Source organism: Molothrus aeneus, chromosome 1 (genome assembly GCF_037042795.1).
Source record: "Molothrus aeneus isolate 106 chromosome 1, BPBGC_Maene_1.0, whole genome shotgun sequence".
NCBI classification, from domain to species: Eukaryota; Metazoa; Chordata; class Aves; order Passeriformes; family Icteridae; genus Molothrus; species Molothrus aeneus.
In genome coordinates this window covers 19,599,673-19,619,608 of record NC_089646.1, presented here as the reverse complement: position 1 = coordinate 19,619,608, position 19,936 = coordinate 19,599,673, and the positions used below count along the sequence as shown (strand labels likewise).

Here is a 19,936-nt window from a genome sequence, read left to right as displayed (position 1 = left end):
GCTGAGAAAAATGTCTTAGGAAAGCAAGCATTTGAAATACACCCTAAAATGTCTGACAGTATATCCTCTAGAATTTCTCTCCAGATCAATGACTAAGATGCTTGAAAGCACACTCAGCATTTTCATAATTCTTTTCCAGGAGAAGTACCTTTTCTGTCAGCTCGGAGGGGTTTTCCACTGAAAAAATTCTCTATCTATCTTTACGTGTTATTTTGTGATATTCAAAGTTTAAAATATATTCTTGAGAAAAATAGCTGCCATATGTGCACCTAAGAAAGAGTGTGCATTCATTACATCCACTATTTTTCACAATCTAAAGACTGCAAAATAAGAAAACATTATTTATTTTTTTCTTTCCTATTAGATGTCCGCAGAAGAACAATTTACGAATACCACAGGGTGGAGCTACAGATGTCAAAGATTACCAATCTCTCAGCTGTTGAAATGATACCACTTCCAAGTAAGTAAAACATTACATAAGCAGGAGGCAGATCTAGAAAGCATCTATCTCCCTCTCCCTCCCAGCAACACATATACAATTTCAAACATTTTGTTTTATCTGTGGACTTGGAATCACAAAGAGATTTGTTTATCCTCTCCTAGATTCCCGAATGGATGATGCATTATCCAGTTCATCCTCATGTATCTCAAGTTAGTTTATAGGTACATAGCTCCCAGTAGGTTTTGAATGAAATTTGTGCCAAATCATTTTTTTCAGAAGAATGATTATATTGCCTTTAAATACATTTTTTCAGGAAAAAAAGAAAGAACAGTTTTCATGCTTGCAATGCAAACATGAATTCTTCTGTGTACTGTGCATCACATTACAAAGGCATATCCCCAAACAAATGGCTCCAAATATTTTGCAGTCCATCAGGCTCTTTTTTCAAGGTAAAACTACATTGCTTAGAAATCTTGGGGTTTAAAATGCCAGCTGTACTATTGTAAAAATAGTAGAAACATCTATTTTTCCTTTTCTTAAATTCAGGTTTAGTTCTTGCACATTTGTCTGTCAGTCTCATTATCTGCTTATGTCTGAATGTTAGCAACACCAAAGAACAGCCAGAGAAGAAAGAGATTTAAGGAAATACTTAATATTGAGCAAAAAGATAAAAATTTAGGAACAAAGCTGAATGAACAGATGTGGAAGTAGGAATACATTTAAAATGGAATACGAATGAAATACTACAGATGAAATGTACTTTTGTGTACACAATTGTGCAAAGCATTGTAACAGGCTGGGTTCAGGGTCTTATTTTAGACATGGTTGAACCTGTTGACTAAATATATATTATCAGAAGATAAATTCTTCCTTTGTGCTCTTCTGTGAAACATATATGAGACTAATGTAATAATTCATGTTTATCTACATCCCAGCTTGTCTCCAGTTTACTAGCTGTGGTCCCTGTGTCACCGCCCAGATTGGTTTCAACTGCAGCTGGTGCAGTAAACTCCAAAGGTAGAGAAAATAATTTCTTTCCTTTTTTTGTGTGTGGATATGGAGCTGTGCTCAAAGGCTAGCCAAAACCATGGCAGGAGTGGAGCAGCTGAAGCACAGCCAGCAAAATGGAAACTCTGCTACTGCAGCTTCTCAAAAAGTTTTTCACTCACTGACCTTCACTGACCATAATGATGAATTTCATGCCAGCTCTCTGAACAAAATTCAGTATCATAATGGACATTCATTGTTGCTGTGCTCTTCAGCTCTAGTGATTGGGTTTAGAAATACTTTGTATGAAACTGATGTATACTGAAACAAGAAAAGGTAATTATCATTCTAAAATAGTGCAATATTTTGACACCATGTTGAAGAACTGGTAAATAGCTGAAGAACACGGCACAGAATAGAAAATTTGGGTCATTTTTATAATTTTTCTTAAGCTGCAACTGCTGCAGTAAGACACTTTAAAAGTAACTCTGTTCCCCATTTGCCTTGCAAAAGCCTTTTTAGTGGGATTAGAGCTAAGACAAATCAAGTAATATAAAACATAGAAAATATATTGAAGAGTAGTACTACTTCCAGAAAACTGTTCCAAGAAAGCATGAACAGTTCTTGGTTGCTTTAGCCAAATCCTTTCTTTCAGAATTGCTTCATTCTCCTTCATCAATAGATGCTGTAGCACCGAATTTCTGTTGGCTTTGGTTTGAGCAGGGCCTGTTTCTTTGTGGCCAGTGTTCTTCTTTTTGTTTGGATAAACCTACTTATATTATAAAATCCAGACCTCTTGTAAAGAACAGGTGCACAAACCTTCAGATCCTTTTTGTTTCCCTCTAGTTTCTAAACACCTGAGTTTCCTGAGTTCTGACATTGCTGAGAAGTATGTTTTGCTCACTGAGGCACAAATTCACTGTGGAGAACTAAGTTTTATCCTTCTGCAGGAGCAGAACCAGTCATGTAGCCACACTCTGTTTCCTTCTGCTCATTTAGGAGCATTTGTGGCTGTCCCCTCACAACTGGCAAGGTGTAATTTACTGCTGAAAAATGCACAGTCTGAATGCATCTATTTCTATTCAATTAAAGATTGAACGAAGAAAAACTTGCTTTCTTTTGCATGTGGAGATCAAAGATGAGCCTGCTGTGAGGTAATCCTGCACTGTTTCCCAAAAACAGCTGTCTCCACTCTGTATTATGGTTGTGCTTTTGAGAAGATGCAGCAGGTAGACTGAGTAGTTTTATTGTTATTAATTAGGCCATTACTGACAGTAGTGAGACTGTCACTTCATGCAGGTCTTCTTTGGGCATTGTTTGACCGCCAGCAAAAGCAGGAACTGGAGAGGAATCCTTAGAAAAAGGGTGGATACTGAAAAGGAAACTAAGAATACACTTCTACAGAGGAGTTTCAGTAGTATTAAAAAGTGATACTATACAATTTTTATATGTCAGAATGAGCAGTATTAATTCAGGTTTTAGAAAATGGAGAACTGTGTATAGAGTCATAAAATAGCTCAGAATGGAAATTCCAGACTAACGTCCCACTCAAAGCAGGGCCAGCTGTTAGATCAGACTGGTTTCTTCAGGACTCGCTTCATCTAGGACTTGACCAGAGAGGCTGTGGTCCAATCCCCAGAATACCTTATACAGGATTTTACATCTAATCTGCTAGCTTGCTGTTTCCTCTGGAAACATGGCTTTGGTGGATGTCTGGTCCAGGCCTCTTTGTCTTTCTTGGCCACTCATCTCCAGTTTCTGAAATGAGCAATTTCAACTATTTAATCTCTGTGGAGAAATAATAAATGATTAAATATTTTGTGAAAAGAGGCTACTTGCTTTCCAAAATGTGAAAACTGAATATTTATTTGGTTACACTGCAGGTTTATTGGGACGAGGAATCATTCTGTCTCAGCTTTGAAAATTTTCTACCAGTTCTGCATACTCTCTCTGGACTTGTAGTGTAGTACCTCTCTTCCTTTACCTTGCACTTTCTCAGCATGACTAATCATTTTCAAGAGATAAAAATTAAAAAATCTTATTCCATTCTCAGTGGCAATGTCTGGTTCAAAGAAGAGTGCTCAGAATCATTTGCTTCAGTACCACATTGTGGGTTCTTTCCCCTAAAAAATAAATTTGCTCTGTTAAAACATTCTTTTTGCATGTGATAAAGAAGCATTACCTCAACAGGAAAATCTAATAGCCTGGTTAAAAATCATAAAGGAGGGAAAGTTGTTAATTCCTACCTCACAGTCCTTCAGCTTTTTCTGTATGTCACTGCTCTTCACTCACCAGTCTTGTGAATCAATGGAGACTTTTATCTCCTGTTATGATATACATTGCTCTGCTGCAGTAGGATAAAATCAGACTGAAAAACCAAGGGCAAAGAATTCCATGAAGTATTAACTTAGACATTTCAGAAGTGCCTAAAGGACAAAGAAATTAATATTTACAGTCCACTTTCAAATGTGTGCTCATAGGGTTTTTTGAAGTAGGAGGAATGCTTAGGAGCAATGCCTGAGTAATGCTTCTCAGTTGCAAATCTGACTGGATACACTGGTCTGTAGGCAAATCCCAGAGTGGGGAAGCCAATTAGCCTTTGTTGCAAAAGCCTGAAGGAGGCTTTGAACTGGCAGTGGTGGGTTTTCAGTGTATCAATAATCTCCTGACAGACCTAGCACTCAGATTTGTACAGGAGGAGGATGCCTGTTTGCTTCTGAGAGCAAGGTAGTGAGGCTCAGATATGCCTGGAACACACAGAGATGTTCTTTCCATGGTGCCACAGTAGTACTTTGGTGCTCTAAAATGAGATATTCTCGAGCAGACAGATTTCCACGTGGGTAACAAGCCTACACATATCCACAACCTTTGGGAAACACAACCTTTTTTCTCAGGTACTTATTACCCCATTTAGCCAGAGAAATGCTACTACCAGGAACACCATCTTGCATCAAGTTTCTTTCCTTGCATTAGATTTAATCCATATATTGAATCATTCACACAGTAAAGTATAGTTTTGGGGGGGAAACCCAAACTGTAAAACCTTTAACTGCACAAGTAAAACTGACCAGTGTGACCATTGCAGAAAAACTTTACTCCCCCATGTGGGCAATCTTTGTTGGAATGAAAATAGCTTTATCCTACAACAGTGGGTTGTTTCCTACCTGTAACTTCAACCCAGCTGCTGTGCAAGCTCTGCAATGGTTGGAGAGGAAAGTTTATTTTAGATGTGACTGAGGGCCAAATCCTCTATTCCTGCACTCTCTACAAGCTTAAATCACCATTAGCTCCTTCATAGGGGGTCATCAAACCATCCTGTCTCAAATCCAATATGATGTGTGTCACACAACTTTACCATGACTGAAGCAAAGGCACATCATTTTCCTCTGACTTCAGCAGATGGAGGATCCCCCTAGGAGCTAATTTCTGTTGGAACTATCTATATTTCATAACTGTTTCACAAGTAAACTCTTCAAAGGAGATTAACTATAAATATGTAAGCTAAGATGGTATTCTAACTTTCTCCAACACAAGTATCCATGTCTATAAAATGCCTGAAACACTTTAGCAGCTGTCCCATGGAGGTCTCCAGTGGCTGAAACGTGGATCATTTGCCCTTCATTATCTCTAACTTCCTGACATGTAAAAATTGGGAGAACTCATTAATGTTAGATTTGTTTATATCATCCTCTTATGCATCTGAAAATGTTTGTATACTCTAGGCACTTGGTATAGCCTGCACATTAGAGATGTAATTTTCTAGAAAAGTTTTTGAAAGTTTTAAGACCGCCTTGCTGTTATTTTATAGCTTCAGTTTGTAAAACTTGCTTGCATATACTGAAATAGTGAGTTCCCTTGAAAATATTTGAAGTTGATTGTCCAATAAATAAAGATTCCCTAGATATTGATGTTTTTATTTTTATTAACTTCAGGAAAGTCTCAAATTTGGGCAGTGAAATGTAACTGATATTTCAAAGCACAATCTTGCAATCTGTGCATCCTGAGACTCAGGCTATGAATGTCTCATGCTTCACTTCATCAATACAGGACAAAAGCACCTCCCAGTACCTGCAACATCAGTCAGGTTTGGTGTGGTACCATCACCCCTGAAGGGAACTGGAGGGCTGTAGTACTAAGGGCAGGAGCTGTAAACAGTTTAGATGATAGCTTTACTCAGCTGTCACTGTTGGAACATAGATTCAAATTTTTGATCCTCAAAACTGTCTGCCTTATCCAAAAGGATAACAGCTGGATCCTCAAGGATGCTTTGCTGGCAGTCTCATTGGGTTTTCAAGGGAAGGTACACAGAATATGAGAGCAGTACTAAAAGCAACTTTTTACCAAATTCTGGACTTAAGTATCTAGGACCAAAAAATTTCTAAAGCTCCAACACTTTGTATGAGAAAAAAATCTTCAGATGAGGCTAAGCAGGGCTGAGCAGTGAAATGCCCCATGGGTGCCCCTCGAAGCTTCTCTACTCAGTAAGGGTGACACTGCCTCGACAGGACAGTCTGTCAGTGATCAGAGGACCCCCAGAGACACAGGAGATTAGTGAACATTGGTCCTAGGAAACAAGTCACCCCTGAAGAATGGCCCATTAGTTGTGGAGGTGTGTAAGCCTGAGCACTTCCTTGCATGTCTCCAGCTCAGACCAGCTCCACTCCCCTCAGTCACTGGCTGCCTGGAGATTCAGGATTAGCTCCTGGCACTGCTCTCCAGGCAGTCCTGCTGGGGACTTCCCTTGATCTGAAAAGTGACATTTTGCACTCTTATCCTTCAGAGTCTCTGTTTTCCAGAGTATGCTTTGAATAATGTGGTTTGAAATCATACCAGTTTATGGTATTGACCCACTATAGTGCAAACCTCCTGTTTGAAAAGTGCCCTGAGACTGTACAGATTCCAGGACTGAGTGCAGTGATGAGGCAGGGCACTCCATACTGCCTTGTGTGTATGCACAGCTCCCACAGCTTCTTACACTCCTAAAGCAATTCTGAGGTTCAAAAAATTGAAATAATCCCATTTGTGGTGTATTTCACTTCAATGCATAGTCCTGTGTGCCAACAACAGCTCTAGTTGTGTAAATGAACAGGTTATAGCTGGGATTTATGGAATATGCTCTGAGCAAAGTGAAAAATCAGAAATGTGTCTGGGAATAGTAGCAATAATGTGATTTAAGCCTTGATACTTCTAATCTTTTATTATGATAATCACTATTCCCATCTAAGCAGGTAATAAACAAGTTGTTTTGCATTCCATGCTGATTAGCTGGAAAGCAGGGAAGGAAGAATCTTTAGGCACCTGCATTTTTTAAGAAAACATGTTATAGTTGAAATACGAAGTGATGGTTTTCCATGGTGCCCTTCTAGTAACTGAGAAAAAAGAATTCCTATTACTTGTGTTCTGAACTTCTGGATAAGTTTGAAATGTCTTGTTTGTTCTTCTTCCTTTAGAAGGAAATTGGAAATATGTTTATTTAATTTTCAAATGTGAGTTCATGTCTGGAAATTTTTAGTATCAGGTAGAAGAAAAGGATAATGTTTTTTGTTTGTTGATGTGTATATCCTAATTGGCAAGACCTGATCTCATGTTAAAAAGTGTTGACTCAAACATTGTAGTATTAATAAGTAACAGTTTTATGTAACCTAAAATATTTATCAGCTGAGCAAAGCACCTTCCCTACAGAATTTATAAAACTATAAACATAATTACTATGCTATATGACTAGAGAAGCCCCTGGATTTATGAAAGCAAATAATTAAATCCAAATAAGAAACACATACCTTATTGTTTGATATCTACCTTTTCCTCAGCTTTTACACCACAACAAGGGTTGTAGATTCCACTGAAGATCAGGGAAAGGCAAACCTCATCACTCAGCTTGGTGTCATCTGCAAACCTGCTGAGGGTGCCCTCGATCCCGTTGTCTGTGCCATTGATGAAGACATTAAGAGTGCTGGTCCCAGTACAGACCCCTGAGGAATCTCTTGTCACCAATCCCTGCTGGGATATTGATCCTTTGGCCACTACTTTATAGATGCAAACATCTCACCAGTTCCTCATCCACTACACCATCCAACCACCAAATCTGAATCTCTCCAGTTTGGACAGGGGTGTTGTGAGGAACTGTGCCAGACACCTTACAGAATTCCAGATAGGAGACATCCACTGAGCTTCCCTTCTCCATTGATATTAGTACTCCATCATAAAGGTTGGTTCAAAATGCTCACTTTTAAATACTTCCTCATTTTAACTACTTGAAGTTTTAAGAGTTGTGGGTTTGTTTTTGGTTGAGTTTTTTTTTTTTTTATTTGGTTGGGGTTTTTTTTCTTTTTTTGATTGCTTTAGGAATATTTCATAGTTCAGTTGCAAATTAAAAGAGGGAGGAAGACTGGTTGGTTTATACTGAGGCTTTTTTTTTATCCAAACACTATTTAACTGACAGTAGTGTGGTTATTATTAAATTGGTCACAGTACCTTAGCCATTGAAATACAAACACAAGAAATAAAAAGTCATTTCTATGGATTAAGTAAACCACCAAAACCACCAGAGGGAGCATATATAATCCAATCAATGTAATAGTTTCATATACAAATTACAAGGAAAATCTCATTTTAGGTGCTTTTGAAGGGCTAGAGGTTTAATACATAGTGTGTTTTGTTAAATATATTTCATTCTACCAATGTGTCTGACTTCATGAAATTGCTGGTCATACCCCTGCTTCAGACAACGCAAAAGAAATGTGCCCAGATTCTGGATGTTTGTATGATGCCACTACAGCTGGAGGAGTTTTCTGTGAAAATACAGCTGAGTCCTAACACACAGGTCTTAACAATCAGATTGTTGAATTAAGTCATATTTACCCTAAGATAAATGAAAAGTAATGGAAATAATGTTTTTCTGACTTGCATACAGTTTCTTCTCCAATTATGAAGCAACATATAGCAAACATGAGAATCAGAATCTATGGCACTTTGTCAGAGTTTGCTCTAAAATGCAACATATTTTTCTTTTATTTCAAAAGCTGTATTGAGACAGCAATTGATCTTTCTAATCAAGTGCAACAAATGTATCAAGAATGAATGTGTAAATTTGTCAGCCCTGATGCATTACTGATACAAGCAATACAATAAGTAGATCTGTACTTTATTGAGCAGAAAATTGCTCCACACCCAACTTCTTCAAATATTTTCCAAGGTCCTTGCTCTTAATTTGACAAGCTAATTTTCCCTCATGCACTGCAAGAAACTGTTAGGAAATTAGCATTCAATAATTAAGAATTTAGTATGCATGGTAAGCCTGATGGGACTAAAGCAAGAAAAGAGAGTGGCACAAAAGTGTTTAATGAACAAAGCATTTTCTCAAACCAGAATGAGCTCAGTGATGTATTGTTTGATGAAAAAAGCCTCACAAGATTATAGCAATAGATATTCTCAAGTGGGACGGCAGTCCTGTTAGAAGAGAGCATTAACCTCAGTGACCCTGTAGGTACACTTAAAAATAATGGTAAATAGTAATGGTACACTTAAAAATGGTAATAATGGTACATATTAGTAAAATGTACATAACAGTACATTGGAAAGTACTGTTAAGGAACATAGATGATCCTGAGCTCACAAAATGTTTTTGTTGAAAGGTAGCCTGCAGCCAGATGAATTTGCAATTCACTGAGAATCTCACATGGATAAATAGCAGATTACTAGCCTTTCTACTTTTTTTGTAAATTGGTGGAATTTGATAGTAGCTGGAGTCAGTGGAATTATTGTGGAATTTCTGTAATTCCCTCCAGCACAAATTGTCTGGAATAATTCCTATGATTTATACTAATAAACCTCAAAAGCTCAGCGTCTGAGCAGAAACCCAGTGAACATGCACCACCTTTCAGGGGCTTCATACAAGTCAGTGCAAGACCAGATCATTCATTCCCCAAGCTTCTTGTCTCCCCACGTTCTTCTGCAGTTACTCACTGATGGTCTCAGCAGCTCCATAAAATTATCCTGATCCTAACATTAATAGATTTGATATCTAACCAAGTGAATTTGAATCCTGCTTTCACATAGGAAATAGCCAGTCTTCTTGCAGCTGCAGCATTAGTCACACATATGCATACCTTGCTTTGTTTTCCTGAATAATTCAGAACAGCATGAGGACAACAGTTATGCTCATAACTGATGCAAATTTTTAAGTTCAAGGCTGGGTCATAGAACTCTATTTCTAGAAAAGGAGCAGAAGATTGCTACAATTCTCATTAGTATGAAATCCTAGTATTTCTGTTAAAATATTTTCTATTAAATCCTGTACCTGAAGATGGGGAAGCATTTTAAAGATTTTTAATCTAGATTTTTTTTTTCAAAGATTTTTAATAAACACAGTGATCAATTTAAGACACCTCACTCACACTATTAATATTCTATATATGTGTTTCTTACAATATCATTTGTTCTCCAAACTTTGAGATTGTTTTCACTAACAGGATGTTCACAATAACATCCTTTGCCAGAGTTGTTACCGTGTCTTCTGGAGCTTAGAGACTCTGTTCATTATCCACTGTGCAGGTTTCTGTGATACCAGATTTTGCAACAGAGCTTGGAGAAGACATCACAGTTAATATGGAAAGGACCACTGCCTGGACTGTTCTAAGATCTTCCCGTAAAGCCTTGCTCATGTACTGTTTATCACCAAATATATGACATTCCTAAGGTCTTTTTTATAAATGCGGGAAGTAGTTATCAAAGATACAGAGGACAGTTAAGCACTTAAATCTCATTGAGGGGAGGGATAGAAGACATACATCTGTTATATATACCTTAGGTAATACTTAATTTTGCTGATTAATTTGGAAAGAAGATGGCAACATCTGTATTTCATTTCCATGTTTAAATTCACAGAGGCACCTAAGACACCAAAATGATAAAGAGGTGTAATATAATAACTAGAAAAATAGGTTGCACTACAATTCTTTTCTTTAGAAACTTCTGTTGCAATTCTTTTAAATACTACTAATATTTTATTCTTCATTTATTGCATTAGAACAATAAGACAAAGCCCACCTCAGTTTTTAATGAACCATTTATATCTAGAACTGCAATTTCTGTGCCAGTCATAAGTCTTTCAAATCACAAGAGAGCTTAGTACAGACTTAATTCCTCATTGTTTGTTTATCCTGAGGGTGATAGCTATTCCTGTGGGGATTGCCACACTGTATTAGAGAGGTATTTACTCTGAGATTAAACTTCAGTTTTTTTCTGACAGAACTATGCCACATTCAGTCCCATTGCAGCCCAAAACTCTTTTGGTTTCCTTTTCATCTGTTCATAGCTACGTTTGAATTCAGAAAAATTCCTATTTGATTGCAGAATGGTGACACTCACCCTTGAAACAGTTCCACAGATGCTTTATGATGTTATTTATACACATACTAGACATTTTAAGAAACTAGACTCAGGCTTGTAGTCATTATTCTGTGTGTGATAGGCTGTCTCTCTCTCGTGGGTTCCTACACAAGACTTTATAGTATTTCTGATTCCCAAATAAATTACTCAAATTGTCATCTACCATAATTATTGGACTTTAATTGTATAATACAAAGAATGCAAGGGACATTCAAATTCAAATTTCAAATAAAGCAGACTCTTCTGATAACAAATAAAAATACATAGCAACACTGCATTAAATAAATTGTAATACAAAGTGTTTAGTAAGATAATTTTCATAGTACATGACATGTGAAATGTGAAATACAGGTAGATGATGAATAGATGAATACAGAACACAAATGAGAAAAATTAGAAAAACTAGGTTTGTTACCTAGACACAAGACTACTTAAAAAATGCTGAGAGGGAGGTTACCACATAAGGCAAAAACTGTACCTGCTTTACCTGCATTCAGAGAAAGAGCTTCAAGAAGGTTTTGAGATCTTCAGATAGGAACCACTGCTGTATGAACCATGTTCAAAGACAGAGGAATGCAGTCAGGGTCACAAACTTCTCATTGGTTTCTCACTAGAATGTGTTTTACCAAAAGACAATGAGATAATTTAACATCATGTCTACAGCATCATTTCTACTCTACTTGGGTTATCTTCTTGACACGCAGGCTGTTTCTTCCATTTCTTGTTGTGGGTGAAGTCCCAAATTATATCTTTTTCACACCTCTGAAATTTGCTACATTTTCCTTACCCTTAATTTGCAAGCGTTATCCTTATTTGCTAAAGGACTGATATTTTTATCCAGTTCTCTCTCTGTTGACTATTATGTATAGTTCTTTATATTATTTTCTGCTAACTGCTATTCCTGTGCTACTGAAAGAGTCCTAAGTGAGCTGACCATCTTCCACTAATGGAAACAGTGGATTCTAAAATAGTTGATGATCACTTCTCTAACCATGTATGGCAGGATATATGCTTTGACTTTGAACACATTAGAACTTCAAAGTTCTAATCTGAAAGTTAAAGGGAATAAAAACCAAACATAATTTTGTTCTTAGTCTCTCAAGAGCTCTTAGGCCCCACAACAGCAGTTTCTGAGCCAAATATATAAGTAAGCTTCCCCTGATGAAACTAACGAGTTTTTCTAGTTAGATTTCTAAATGAATTTATAATCAAAAAAGGATAGGATATTGCTATAACAGATAGTTCCATTATTCAGCATCGCTCATTTTGCAATGCTTTTATGCATTTCTATTCATGCAGCAGTGCTACTGCCATTCTCTCTATATCTTATCTTCTCTTCCAATGGCCTGAAATAAATCAACTGTACTGCTTACAACAGATGAACAAATTGGACATTTTTTTCTGTCCCAAAAATGATGTATTAGAAAATGCACAAATTTGGCCAACCCCAGTTTTATGAGTTTAGGACAATTTTTTTTTTATAGAAAGATCTATGAACGGATTAGTAAAAATAACGATTGTGTAGTAGGCTCATTCTGTCTCATAGACCCTCTAAGTAAAATAATTTAGTGAGGAACAAGGTACTAGATTTCTTTCCTTTCATGTCTGAGATGAACTTAATTTGTAGTTCCAAATTCCTTCCTTGATTGACAGAGAATGGTGTGTTTCAAGAACTTACTTGCTAGGTAACTTTTATCAAATATTTGAATGTTCATGAGTCTATATTTCAGAAGCCATATACCACCTACTCATTGTAGCCTAAATTGTTGGCCTAGATAAAATTTTCTCAACTGGTCCCCGTCTTTCCTTATTTCAAGTATTTAAAAAAAAAAAAAGTGAAAAAACAGAAACTGAGACCAAAGCATTTCAGAAATGTCAAAACTCAGGACACATCTGTGGAAACAGGTATCCTGTTATCACACCTGACTCTAGGATAATTTTTAGGATGAGTGTTAATCTCCTTTTTTGGAAGCATTAGATTTTTTTCCTTTCATATGAGGAACCGACCCACTGCATTACCATGGAGAAATCTATCTTCCACCATTTTTTTTATGATCACTCTTCATTTCCTGTGTTCTCATTACAAGGGAAATAAATAAAACAAGGAAAAATAAATAAATAAAATAAGTTAAGTGGTTTTTAATGGAATCAGCCAAGATTTTTAATGGAGAGTTTTTTTGCACTTTATCAAATTTTCTTTTTCTCATGTTTCTTTGAAATGTAATGCAGAATGGTAGCCCCAGTCACTTTTACAAGCATAGTTCATCTTGTCATACAAAGTATCTTTTTACATAGTATTGCAAATTAAACACAGCCTGGGAAGCTTCCTGGGCATTATAAAACAATTGTATGTGTCCCTAAAACAGTTGTGATGCTTCCTGGTGTGATTTCAGTCCATGCCCAGGAGCACTGTCCAGAACAGTTCCCAGGCATGGTGCAGGAATTGGACTGTTCCAAAGGTTATTCCCAGCTGGCCATTTATGTGCAGCCTCTTCCTTTTCAAGGTTGAGAGAGTTTGCTCCTTCAGGCATAAGCCATTGTGTGCCAGCAGTCTTCAGTGCCAAAGAACATTTCTGGGCATGTTTATTGTACTAGTGTGGACAGAACGACCACAATTGCTTTAATTGCGTTCCAGAAGTGCTAACTTCTTATGGTTGTATTCAGTATAAACTGAGCATCACTGAGATCATATTCTCCTCACAGCCTCCTAGATATCATTCTATAATGAAGTACCGTGAATGAAAAGTCTCTTTTTTTAGCATATTTTAAATTTTACATATTTTAAACACGAAACATTTGTCAAAAGTTTTTATTTAAAGAAATCTGAAATTCATATGTCTCTTCATAAATTTTGGATTATGTGAGATTAGGATGACCTCAAGGAAACTGCTCCATTTTCTAACATAGTCTTCAGATTTTTTTATAGCATATATATTTCTCAATCTTTCCAGTCATGTAAACTCAGGAATTCTCTAACATGTTCTTGTAGAAGATATTCTCAGCTTAGGGAAATAAATGAAATTTTATGAATACACTTCCTTAAATGTCATTTTTAGTTTCCCTTCTATTCAGATCTATTAACTCTTCCAATATCTGCATTATCATAATACATTAATGAAATCACTGAATATCACAACAAATATCAATCTGTACCATCAATTAAGAAACTGAGGAGCTTCTGCTGTTCTGTAATTCTTTTGTGATCTCTTTTGGTGACTGGTCCTGCTCAATGTTGACTTCAGAACTGGACTCAGTTTTAGAATAAAAAATGAGACAAAATTAAGATACTATTTTGGGAAACAAATAGCTTTCTAAACTTTAAGTTGGTTTAAACATAATCAGTTACAGGATGATTCATGTCCTTCCTTGTTTTGCCCTCTATCTGAAGAGTTCACTGAGTGTTAACAGAGGGTGTTTTTCTTAGCCCTAATTCACACACTTCTATAAGCATATAAGCATTGGATTATGTAGAGTGAGTTTAGCACTCCGAGCCTCCTTTGCCTGTCATAGCTCCTGCTTCCTTTCAGTTCTTACTCTTTTCAGAGCTGTGAATGAGACACAGCAGGGGCAGTAACCCAGCACTAACCAAACCATTGCTGCAATTCTCCTTCTTGCAGCTCAGATGCTGCTGCCCACTAGTACTGAACCAGCCATGGTGCACACTGTCTGATTACTGGGGTTCATGTGTGATAACACACATGTGAACAGCCTTTTTTCATACAGTCTCCAGGCACCAGGTCATTTTTGTCCTGCCACAAGGACTCTACTAGTTGTTGATGTTATCAGTGTGAGTTTTTAAAAGGAGTAAAATCCCAGTAAAGTACCTGAATAAAAAAGAGCATGGGCAATGTGTGAATGAGATTTGTGCTTTGATACACATCACCTGAGACTTGATTTTTTTCAATTTAATTCTCAGTTCTACCATTCATATGTCTGTGAGCACTATGGGAAACACAGAAGCTGTGAAATAGTGCATGCTCATCTGGTTTTCAGAAAATCTTGGCTTAATTCTAGGTTCTGTTACAAATTATGTGTTATCTCAGCTGATCATTCAGTGTCTCCTATGTTCTATTCCCCTATCTCTAAAGTGGAAAAAGAAAAATTTTCTCCAAAAACAACTTTCATATTTTTATTTTTAAAATGAGACTAAATCAATGGATATGCAACAATAACTGTAATTCTGAGATAGTGTCAGCTGCATATGCAAAGATAGAAAATAGTTCAGACAATCATGTTGGAAAGAAGAGCTAAATTGTGGTTTTTAGGATCACTAAACAGAATGTAAAGTACATCCAGTAGTACTTCAGAGCTGTTTGCATCAAACCCTGAGAAATTACTTGTGTGACAAACATGCAGCAATGCCAATGGATCAGAATTCTCTGCTAACTTCTGTTGCTATTAGCTCTTTATACCCACTTTGTGCAGGTACAAATGAACAGAGTGAAAGCAGTGGCAACTGTAATCTAGTATGAGGGACTAATCTCAGTGTGGTTCCTTCCCAGAGAACACATTTGATGTACATTTGATGTACATTTCTGCTGATTCTGTTGGAAATGCCAGTACCATAATCTCATAAATTTGACTCTAGGGTACTCCTCTTACACTATCTTTTTCCTTCTAACTGTTCAAAACAGAGCCTTTAGCAAAAGCATACTTTTTATTCTTTATCTGCTTTTCAGCATGTTTCCTTTATTGTTGTAACTGACATTAAGTTTGTAGAAAATATCCTCCTATTCTTCTTTAATCAGAATTCTGTCAAGTCTCGCTTTAACCACAATTTGATCTTTTTCTTTCTAGTGGTATTGAAAATAAAACTTACTTCTTTTATCCCACTTTTATTCTTAGCCTCTTTCAACAGAAAGAATTCCCTGTGGGAGTCTTTCTTTTCTACTGCCTATTCAAATGTTGTGTCAGAGTTACAAAAATTTAGGCTTATGCATGTTCAGTTGTTTTCTGTAAAATAACAGCTTGGATTTTTACATCTTTTCCTTCTCTGTTTATTTGATATTTCAGGCGTATTTTACTCAACAGGTAGCTAAATTTTTCCAAGCTTTCCATCCCATAAAGTTGTGGAACCATTTTCAGGCTGAAGATTGACTGCTGAACTTTGTTCCACTCTGATCATCCTTATCATTGCCTGAATGTTTTAAATTTTGAGCAGAGAATAATATTTAAACAGTGGTGGAATTCAGTCTTGCATCAACTATTAATTATGCCTTTGTAACATTCAAATTTTTCATAAACATTAGAATAGTATAGGCTGATTTTAGTTTCAAATCTTTGTATTCAGCTAGTCAGATATTTTTATTTTAGAAGAGCAAGATGGGAGCAAATCCTCTTCCAACTAATCAAATTGTCCTCCTTTTCTGAATTACAGTTTAATTAGGCAATATTTAAGTAAAAGATAAATACAGAGAACATATTTATGCTAGAATTCAGATGTATGATTAGGAGTACTGAGCTAAGTAATAAGCACCAATGTTATTCAAATACCTTAAAAATGCATACCATGGTCAGTCACAGGGACACTTCACATGAACTTCATAAGCATTTTGAGCTGTGATTAAGTTCTGCATTTGAAAGTGGAAAATAACAAAGGAAGGAAAATTCAGTCTTTCCCCAGACAGCAGAGTGTGGCAAGAAAGTGGTATTTGAAGGGTGAAGGAACAAAATTGGAGCCTGCTCTGTGGTAAAGGGAGGAAAAACCAGACCAAGCACAAAAATAAACATTTTTTCCTCCAAAAATCACTCTATGATTAGAGTTATTTTTCAGTTGGACAGACACAAAGTTCCAGTATTTTTTTTAATATTTTATTTATATTTATTTTTTATCTATCTATCTCACCTTGGAAAGAAATTCCACCTTAAAATGTTCTAATTCTTCTTTTAGTAATTCAAACATTCTAGCAACTGTCTTAATCCTTTCATAATGTGATGGTCCTTCTTTAATGGTTGAATTCAGAAAAAAGTTCTGCCTCTTCAATTTTCTATTTAATGTTACAGATTTTAAATGAGCTAAATCATTACATGGTATTTACAAAATCATTTCAGATTTCTGGAATGCCTTTCATTTCCAAAAATCTGCTCTTTACATGCTCTTACAGAGCCAAAAATACTAGGAAATTATTGCTTTAAATTATATGAGCTGTGCATTTCAATGCTTTTGATTGTCATACTCCAGCTCAACTTAATGAAAAGGTTTTTCCATCCAGACTTTGTCCTTTTTCTTCCTAATAATTTTCCATTACATTTCTAGATTTTACACATTAAACCTTGATGAATTTTCTGTATTCAGGTTATCTCATTTATTATTATTGTTATTATTAACATCACCATCATCATCATCATCATTAATCCTCATTGAACTCTTTTTAAGAAAAGGAGCAAAACATTTCATGTCCTGCACTGAGTGGACGCTGTATTCAAGTATTCTCTGCCAAATAAAGGCAAAGGGATTTTGGTAAATAGGATGGCATCTTCAGCTCCTTTCTGGCTACATACAGAAAGGATTCTGACAGCTTTCTTCTTACTCAGACTGAGCTGCATTAGTTGTGCCATTAGTTGAGTTGCATTAGTAGCTATATGTGTAGAGACATTCATTTTCCATTTCCTCCATGAACCAGTACTCCAGAGTTCCACACAAATCCTGAAATTCCTTGCATTTCATAAATGTCCCTATTTTAATTTCCTAGAACATCTTTATTATTGCTTTCCTAGGAGCTGAATTTGGGCATCACTTGAAAATGAAGTTGTTATGAAATAGCCGTGTTGACAGATGGCATAAACAGCGCAGCAAATCAAGTCTGCTCCAGTGTTTTAATGGCAACAGGGAATTATCACCATGCCACTAAATTAAGGTCTTAAAAATGCAGTCAGTAGAGCGGGTGCTGCACTGAAATGACAGTTTCCAGAACTCTAACTCAACCAGGCAGCAACAACAGTAGCTTCTATTGCTGACATGCAGTGATTTATGCCTCAAAGGAAGTTCACAAACAGGTTTGCCAGGAGACTATCTCATTCCTGATAAAGCTGCTTTCTGATAATATTGTTTGGACTCACCACGCATCAGTGGAAAATGTTAAATAAGCAGTGCCCAGGGTTTAATGTATTTTTTTCAAGGCAGAGTCTTCTCAAAACTGCCTCACATGTTTGAAAGAGGCATTCCAAATCCTTGAGGGTTACATACAATTTTTGGCGGTTGGTTAATTCCTGGTGAAAAAAAATTAACCCCAAAAATGTTACTCACCCCTGTAATTCATTAGTTTGTAAGAAAAGACTTAAAAACTGTGAGTGCACCTGGGATACATTTTTATTCATTTAATCTTTGGAGCCTTAAATTTGACACAACTTAGATATAAGATAAAATCTAGGTTTGTTTAATCCCTACTAGCTCTAAGTACACTGGGTTGAATTAGCATAGATATGCAATAGCAGTAACTGCCTCAAGTGGAGGAATTTATGGAGTGGCTTGATTTCATGTCTAAATATTTGGTTTGGTTTTCTCATGTACTGAATATCCTCAAAACCATTTGAGCCAAAGCTTTATGAATAAAATGTGACGGATTTATGAGTTTTCAGTATGTCTGAAAAATCAGTCTAGTCCTGCTTAGAGATGGGCACAGAAGTTGCTAATGAAGATCTTCAAATTTTAAAGAAATGTAGGGGAGACTGGGAAAAAAAGTTCTATTCATACCTGGAATACCATGTTATCATTTCTTTCTACTTAGTAAAGTTCTTCTGGTTCTTTCAAACATTCACAGAGACAGAACACCACAGAGATGGAGAAGCAGCACTGAGCTCCCAACATAGCACTGATTCACTCACAGTTCAGCAAGAAAACACTTTTCAAGTAGTCTTTATTCATAGAATGATTTGGGTAGGAAGGGACCTTTAAAGATTACTCTGAGCAGCCCCACTGGCATGGGCAGGAACATCTTGCAGTAGATGCAAGGATGCAAAAAGCCCCATCAAACCACACCTTGAACACTTCCAACAATGGGACATTCACAATTTCTCTTGACAGTCTATTCTAGAGACTCACCAGCATCACTGTGAAAATTTTCTCCCTCATATCCAGTATTGGTCTATTCTCTTTCATTTAAAACCATTACTCATGTTCTGTCACTACTTTGATAAAAGGTCTCTCTCCATCTTTCTTATAAGCTCCCTTTAAGTGTGGACAACCTGTATAGGGTTTTCCTGGAGCCTTCTCCAGGCTGAACAGCTCCAATTCCCTCAGCCTGTCTACATAAGAGAGGTGGTCCAGCCCTGTAATCAACTTTGTGGCTCTCTGGACTGCTCCAGCACATCAATGTCCTTCCTATGTTAGGGGCCTCATGCATTGGGAAGGAGATATCTGTATTTCTCTGAAATACATTTTTGGTTTGAAAACTTCTCTCTTAAATGGCAATGGGTGTTTGGAGAAGCCAGTTGCTATAGAATGTGTGAAAATTGGCACCAGTTAGTGTTGGGGTATTTCTTTTCGTAATATTGCAAATGATGGAATGTGGTATGCAATGCAGGTATAGCAAGAGAATGAATATTTTTCTCAAAATCTTTTCTCAAAGACATTGTAGATTCTGCTCAGAATAATTATATGGAGATTTTTCTTACCCCAAGTGTGTTGTTAACATTGTTTACATCTTCTTGTAACATCCTCTCCTTCTGTAAAAATAATTATGGAGTTCCATTTTTCCAAATGAACTGCTCCCTTGCTTGAAGTAGGTAGTACTTGACACATCTTGTTATCTTTCAATTCTTTGTAAACAAAAAAAAGGACCCTGAAATACAGCTAACCATAACCGTGGTCTTATTTGTTTGCCTAGCCTTATTAAAAGACAGCAAAAAGCTGGTTTTTATACATTCAGGTAAGTTATGACCATGGGTGCCAAATGACATCACCCTGTCTCATAACAAAATACTGCAGGAAATGAATACAGAAACCAAAAACAAACTCTCCAAAATAAAAAACATCCTAGCTGGCAAGAATCTCCTTCAAAGCTGAACACAGTGTTTTAGTTATTTGCTTGCCATTTTAATAATGCTTTCTGTTTGTGATGCTACCTGTTGTCTAGGAAACACACACTTACTCTACAGTCACTGATAATACTCTTGAGA

At 36.5% G+C, this 19,936-nt stretch overlaps 1 protein-coding gene across 1 annotated transcript in view; it reads left to right on the top strand.

Annotated features, from left to right (window-relative positions):
* PLXDC2 (plexin domain containing 2) overlaps window positions 1-19,936 on the top strand; it is a 253,159-nt gene that overhangs the window by 194,471 nt on the left and 38,752 nt on the right. The window contains exons 8-9 of the mRNA XM_066552436.1: window positions 365-460; window positions 1,378-1,459. Of these exons, the coding sequence (XP_066408533.1) occupies window positions 365-460; window positions 1,378-1,459 (178 nt within the window). The remainder of the gene's footprint in view (window positions 1-364; window positions 461-1,377; window positions 1,460-19,936) is intronic.